Source organism: Phascolarctos cinereus, unplaced genomic scaffold (assembly GCF_003287225.1).
Source record: "Phascolarctos cinereus isolate Bilbo 61053 unplaced genomic scaffold, phaCin_HiC Scaffold_2;HRSCAF=192, whole genome shotgun sequence".
Taxonomy (NCBI): domain Eukaryota; kingdom Metazoa; phylum Chordata; class Mammalia; order Diprotodontia; family Phascolarctidae; genus Phascolarctos; species Phascolarctos cinereus.
In genome coordinates, this window is record NW_027555625.1 from 374,009,432 (window position 1) to 374,016,763 (window position 7,332).

A 7,332-nucleotide genomic window follows, 5' to 3' on the forward strand; every position below is an offset into this window, starting at 1 on the left:
AAAATAAAATGGGAGGGAGCAGTTGGTGATGATCACAGAATGATGCCTTTCAATGGAAATTAGAGTCTCGGCTGGGGTCTCAAAACCAAGTCCCAAGGTGGGAGGCAAGGTAGAGCACTGGATTTGGTACCAGGAAAACCTTAGTTTAAATCCTACCTTAAACAATTACTAGTTGTGTGATCCTCAGCTTAATCTTTCTCTGTGTCAGTTTTCTCATCTATAAAATAAGAGGGTAGGGCTCGACGGCCACGAAGGTCCCTTCTACCTCTCAATCCTATTATCTGTAATCTATGTTTGAGTCAGGCTACAGACACATGGTGTGTTGAGAACATTTGGAGGGGCTTTCTGAGTCCTAGAGTATAGAACACGAGATTGGAGTCACGCCATACCTTGGCCCCTTGCCTGCCTCTAGCCCTGATACCCTGGGCTCAGCCATGCCCCTATGCCTCACTCCTACAGGATGGGAAGAGGGCCATGACTGCTTTTTCTAACAGCTTCCCAGGGAAGTGCTAGTAAATATTTAACAACCAGCTTTGGGGGAGGGGGAGGGCAGGAGGAAAATGTCCCCAGGACACATTTTAAAGTTTAATCTGTATTATTAACATTTTCTTCATCACTTGCTCAAAGTCTAGACCATCAACAAAACAATAAATCTAAGTAAAGCCCGTCTGTCAACGAGGGAAGCTGGTCCCTAGGGAATAGGGCATGACAAGGATCATGGAATTTAGAGCTGGAAAAGAGCTGAAAGAGTATCTCTAGTCCAACCCCTTCCTTTTACAGTTGGATGTGAAGGGTTTTGCAAACCTCAAAGTGCTATATAAAAGCCAATTATTAATATTATAGATGAGAAAACTGAGAGTCATAGAAATGAAATGACTTGTCCAATTCCAGACATTTTGTATTTGGCAAAGCTAGGATTTGAAATGAAGTCCATTGACATCAAATCCAGTGCCCTCTTCCTCATGACCCAGTGCTTCAGGGCTTGGTGCAGGCAAGGAAGTGATGGTGACAGATGCATCCAAGGTGTAGGACAATTCTGGTTAAGGACATTGAGGATGTGGTGGGATTTGGGAGAGGTATGCAATTCATAGACCAAATTGGAACCTCTGTGGTCAAACTGGTCAGGTATATATAGCTGCTATGGTCAAAGCTCCACAGGCAGAGAGTATCCTGTTCACTTTTAATGGAGATTTAAAAACCAGAGATGGAATTGGCACTCATGAGCAAACACACTCCCCCTCAGTGCCCCACTGGAATAGGGGTCAGGGCTAAATTCAGCTGGGGCCCAGAGCCAGGAAAAGCTTCTGTCTCCTGTCAGGGCTCTATAACCTTGCAGCCTCCCAGGGCCATGACCCACGTGGGTTTAAAGCCCTCGGGAGTGGAGGGTGTGGTGGGGGAAGAGGGTCAGGCTCTTACTCCAATGCCCATTTTCCACAGACTCAGAGCTTCCAGGAGCTGGAGGCTAAGCCCACAGAGCTGAGGAGAAGAAGCAGGAGCTTACACTTCGGAGACTTTTTAAATAAACAGAAGGGTTAGTGGAGGGGAGGTAGTCAGGAGGCTGCGGTTTGCAGCTCACACCGGTCCTGACCCAGAGCCTCCAAATGGCTTGTTCCTCCCCTGCTCAGTGCAGCTGGGCTGAAGGGAAGAGCAGGTCCTAGGCTGGGATTGGGATCTGGGGAAACAGACTGGACCTCGGGAGGGACTGAGGGTGAAAAGTCTCCTGTCCTAAGTGCAGTTTCTTCACTGCCACCTCCCCACACACACACACATTATTAAGAATTGCTGAATATTAATAAATGCAGTAAGTGGTAATGAAAAAAAAAAGATGTGCACATTAAAAAAAAAAAAAGAATAGCTGAATATTGAGTTATCAAGTTCAACCTCCTCATCTTATTGATGAAGAAATGGAGGTGAAATAACTTGCCCAGAGCCACACAGTTAATACTTGGCAGAGTCAAATCTGAGTTCTTTATATTGTTCCATGTGTCTCAGTTTCCCTTCTTATAAAGTCAGTGTGCTACTCCTTGCCCACAATGTACTTTTCTTGGAGGTAAGGAGGGAGGTCAATGGAAAATTGTGAAGATCTAGATTTCCAAAGCAGAGTGGGGTTGTCATTACACCCCTCCCCCAACTCATTTCCTGGGTCTGTCTCTGCTTGTGTTTCTTCTCTGGCCCTCCGGCTTTCACTGTTTGTCTGTGAGCATCTATTTGTCTCTATTTGCCTGTTTCTGTCTCACTCTGCCTTTGTCTCTGTCTATCTCTATTTCTCTATCTTTCTGATTTTCTCTCTGTTTGTCTCTCTGTCTCTCTCTATGTCTCTGTCTGTCTATCTCTATTTCTCTGCCTCTGTCTCTCTCTGACTCTCTGGTTTTCTGTGTCTGTCTCTGTCTGTCTCTCTCTCTTTGTCTCTCCATCTGTCTCTCATCTCTCTCTCTCTCTCTCCGTTTGTCTCTCTGTCTCTTTCTCTATGTCTGTCTCTGTCTCTGTCTGTCTCTCGTTTTCTCTGGCTTCTCTATTTCATAAATCACTCTGGAGATTTGGCCCTTTAGAGAAGCACAGCTCAGTTTTCTGTGTATTCCCAAACCTTCCCCCTCCCCCTCACACACATACATACATTCCAAGGCTTCTAGAAGAGGCTGCTGGAGGGGAGGTAGGGAGGAGGTGGAGCTAGGGGGCCAGGCTAGGCTCCCAGGCTGAGCTAATTAGGAAAAAACAAGAAACGTCAGAATGAAAGGAAAAGAGGAAGGGGGTGGAAGGAAGACAGAGGGGGCCATCTTAAGGAAAGAAAGAGAGCAACTGGTTTTTTCCAGACATCTCCTCTCCATTCTTGGGAAGGATGGGGGCAGGGGGCAGAGGGTTGGTAAGCCTAAAAGGGTTTTTGAAACCTGGGGCTCAGAGAATAATGAACTGAGGCTGGGGAGAAAAGGGGCAAGGAATGTCTCCATTCCCCTCTTCATTCGGAGCAGGTTCCTTCTGGAAACCTCTCGTCTTTATTTCCCAATCCCTGGTCTGTGTCCCAAGATTACTCAACCTCTCCAACCTTAGTCACTACCCTTATCCCTTGTCATGGTTGGGAGGAGAGGAGGCCCTTTCTTTGGCCAGTCCTTTCTATTTGTTTAACCTTCACAGCACTGGATGACTCAGAAGTTACCAGTGGAACCAGGGGGAGCAAACTGGAAGGATGTGAGAGTTAGGACTCCTAGGTTCTGTTCTCCCATAATTTCATAATCTCTTGAGGGGAGATGTCAGGATTAAGAAAGGGAGGAAATAAGGATTTATAGAGCACTTGATATGTGCCAGGCAGGTCACTAAAAGCTTTACAAATGTCTCACTTGACCCCCATAACAACTTTGGGAGTTAAGTGCTATTATTATCACCATTTTACAGTTGAGTAAACTGAGGCAGGCAGAGGTTAAGTGATTTGCCCAGGGTTGCACAGAGTAGTAAGTACCTAAGTGCACATTTGAATTCAGGTCTTCCTGACTCCGGGCCCAGGGCTCTATCCACTTCACCTAGCCCCAGATAAACTCAGGTCTGGCTCCAAGTCTCGCCCAATGATCTAGTCCACCTCTCATTTTAAAGAGGAAGAGTTGTGGGGGCAGTCAGCAGATTGGAAGGTTCCAAGGGCTCCCTAAATCACATCTCTGATTCTTCCCTTTTCTCTCTTCAGAAGCTGCTGATGGAAGTTCGACCCTTGGTGGGGGTGCAGGCACCATGGGGCTGAGTGCCCGCTACGGGCCCCAGTTCACCCTGCAGCACGTGCCTGACTATAGGCAGAATGTGTACATCCCGGGCAGCACTGCCACCTTGGCCAATGCTGCTGGGAAGAGAGATGGCAAGGCCCCTGCAGGCGGCAATGGAAACAAGAAGAAATCTGGCAAGAAGGAGAAGAAGTAGGGTCAGCATTAGGTCCCAAGCACAGGGCCACAGGGCAAACCCTTCCCACCGATCCAATCCAGCCTCCCTCCAGTTCCCTGAGTCCTCCGAATATAGGGGATCACCCTCAGGCTGCTGGTGGGAGCTATGGTGACCCCTCCCTGTTGGGAAACACAAATAAGTGCCCTGTGAATACCCTCTTCTGTGCCTCCAAAGGGATTGAATATGCAAAGGGGGTACTGCCAGGAGTCCCCAATACAAATGCTGTGCCCATGGGAACAGTACGGAGATTCATATGTAACCCCCCTCCTTTCTTCCATCCCTAGCTTAGAAGCCCCCAGTTACATTTTGGCTCCCTATACATTCCCTGCCCCCTCCCCCAATCAGTTAGGCTGACTCTGTCTCCCACTCCCAAACTTCTAACCTCCCCCTCCCTTCTTTTTGGTATTATGGGTGTTATGAGACCTTAGGCTGAGTGGCCTTCAGATCTGGGGAGCAGGGGCAGAACTGTGCTCATCTCCCACCTGTGGAGAGTTGTGGGAGCACAGTGACCTCTAACTCCCCCTTTTTAAATCAACTTCAAATATTTTAACTTCTCTACTTTTACATGGACTGGGTTTGGGGAAAAATCTTCCGCCCTCAGCCTTTGCCCAAGGCCCCAGTGAACAGGGACCAGGGTTGAGTTATGGGACCGTGGTCTGCAGAGCTCCTCATCTCCTATTCTTTCTCCTCCCCTCAGCAAAAGAATCCATTGCATGTTGGGAAATAGCATGGCATGGTGGGATGAGTAGGTTGGGTATAGGGATGGGGGGGACCTTTCCACTAGAAAGAAAGAAAAATCTTCAGTCAGGGTCTTAAAGGAGGGGTTGTGGGTCCTCTTACTTCCAGCTCCCACTAGTTACTGGTTGGGCTCCGTGAACTAATCAAGCTCCTATATTCTATGACTGTCACGGAGCCAAGCACCTTGGACAAGAGAGCCCTGGGTTGGACCTGGTCCCCTGGATACAAAGCCTCCTGCTTCTGGCTCTGGGGTATGTCACCTTGGTCATAGCGGATTTAAAGGGAATCAAATGGCATCAAAGTAAGATTGAGCTCTTGGGCCTGGTGTATATGTACATGGGGATACGTCTGTGGTCATGTGTAAGTGGGGGGGGTAACGAAGCGGGGAGGTAATTCAGGCTAGGTCATCTGAACATAGACAAAGTTGCCACGGATGATCCAGGCATATGAATACTCTCTTATTTATCAGGTAGGATAAGCAGAAAGAGCCAGTGTTGGCCAGTTCCGGGGCAGTTTGGCCAGTATAGGAAGCCACGCACACCCTCCTCCCAAAGTTCCTGCATGATGGTCAGACAGATATCATGTTCTCTATCCCTAAACACTAGGAAAGAGACCCAGGACCAGAGAGACAGATGGTCAGGGGAGGGAGCAGGGGCTCTCCTGTAGTCCCCCATGAAGTCCATCTTCCCTCACCCTCTCAGGTGCCATTTATTCTACTTTGCCATTCCCACTGCTTAAATCTCCACCTTCATATAGTCCTGACCCTGGCCCAACTGGGGCTGTACTAGTCCTGTTTACACAAAGGAGACCCTCCCACATTTCACGACCCTTTAGTGTAGTGAGTAGTGACCCTGACCACAACCTTCGAGCCGGTGTAGAGTAACCTGTGTGTAGCTAGTGCTGTGTGCTTGCTTCTGTGACTATGACGAGGGGACGGCAGTACTGGGGCTTTGTCTCTGTCTGCTCCCGCTCTGTCCTGTGCTTTATGCCGTGTCTGTGTGCTACAGCTCCCCCTCCCAGCCCAGTCTCGCTTTCCCAGTACTGATCCCTTCTATAGACAGCTTCTCTCGAATAGCCACCGTAGCTCCCCACCCCATATACGCAAGTTTTATACTCTAATATTTATATAGCTTTTTTCTTTGGGAAAAATAATAAAATGGTTTCTTCTGAACTGTTTGGTCCTTGTGTTTCAATACAAGAAGAGAGGGTCAGTAAGGGAGCCTGAAGATGGGGAGACCTGGGGAGCCTGGGTTGAGAAGAGGGGGTTGTGTCCATTGGGTTGTTAGAGTATGTGTAACTAAGTGTGGATGTGTGATTGCACATGAGTGTATTAGTGGTGATGTGTGTAATTGGGTGTGGTTGTGTGAGTGTATACTTGCGATTTTTGTGTGGATATGCGTCATTGTGGATGTGTAATTAGGTATGGGGTAGTATACTTGTAGCTGTATCTTTCTGTTACATCTCCTAGCACCGGTATCTAGGCAAAAGAAGAGGCATGGGGGAAGGGACTGGAGCTGGCTGGCCAGGAAGCCACGAGTGTTATGAGCTAGGAAGTCGACTGGGAAGGGGGCAGGGAAAGGGGGAATAGAAAGGGGAGGTGGTGTTTCCTCAGCCCCCTCCCACTCTCTGCTAAAAATAAATCTCTGGCTCTAATATGGCTGCTTCCCAAGGAGCATGGTGGAGTCTCTCAGCATCAGGGGCTGCAACAGTGTTTGAGGGGCTAGGAAGCAAGGGGGTACGAACCTAGCCTCCCTCCCCGCCCGCAGTGTCAGGCTGCCCTTACAGTAATTTACCGACTTGCAAACCACAGCACACACCCATTGCCCCCCCCCCCGACATACACACACTTTCCCCTCCATAACTCCACAACCACTCCCCCCTGAGGTAGACGATCCCCCTGCCCAGATCCGATAGGACTGGAGCATCCGCAGGAAATGTACATCACCCAGACACAGCCCTGTGCTGCGCCCCACCCCCACCCCCCACCCAGCTTCTGCCTCCTGGTTTTTTTCCATTCACTCTCTTCGCTCTCCCTCTCTCCTTCCTTTTCTACCAATCTCCGTTTCTCCCCCTCTCCCCCTCCCTCTTTCCCCTTCTCTCTGCAATTCTCCCCGTAGCAACATTTGGATTCCGAGGTTGTTGCTGCCTGAGATGCGGCAAAACAACTGGGGGGGAGGGGGGGATGCGGAGACAAATGCAATCATAGGAGGGAAAGCTGGGCTACCCCACAAGCAGGGGGGGAATGCTCCCTCCTTTCAGTACTTAGCTCAGTCCCATCTCACCCTTTCCAGCACCCGAGGTGCGTTGTCATGGAAACCCAACCTTCTCCACTGAGTTTCTGGGAGCAACTGCCTAGGGTGGGCGGAGTGTATAACCAGGGTGGGGGCCTCGATTTGGCTCCTGACAGCTGGGCAGGAGATGAAGGCGATTCTGCGGGTTCTGGATGCCTGGGTTCTATTCCTGGTAAGACTGCAGACTGAATAGGTGCGTGGGCAGCTGTGGTCCCCAGATTGGTATGTGTGCACAAAAGCATAAAGAGCTGTTGGGGTCGAGGAGGGAGAACGGGTGAGCAGCCCCTCCCTCTCCCAGCTACATTCCACTTCACAGACCAAGGCGCTGCCTTACCCACAGCTCCCACACCTCCCGTCAGGATGGGGCTACAGACATCCAGACTCT

The 7,332-nt window shown here is 49.6% G+C and overlaps 1 protein-coding gene across 15 annotated transcripts in view; it reads left to right on the forward strand.

Annotated features, from left to right (window-relative positions):
• Nucleotides 1–5,827, forward strand: part of LOC110220871 (protocadherin gamma-C4) — a 215,327-nt gene extending 209,500 nt beyond the window's left edge. For all 15 annotated transcript variants that reach the window (XM_078150494.1, XM_021005100.2, XM_021005106.2 and 12 more), the window contains exon 4: nucleotides 3,671–5,827. In XM_078150494.1, coding sequence (XP_078006620.1) covers nucleotides 3,671–3,897 — 227 coding nt within the window. In that variant the 3' untranslated portion in view covers nucleotides 3,898–5,827. The remainder of the gene's footprint in view (nucleotides 1–3,670) is intronic.
• Nucleotides 5,828–7,332: the final 1,505 nt, after the last annotated feature.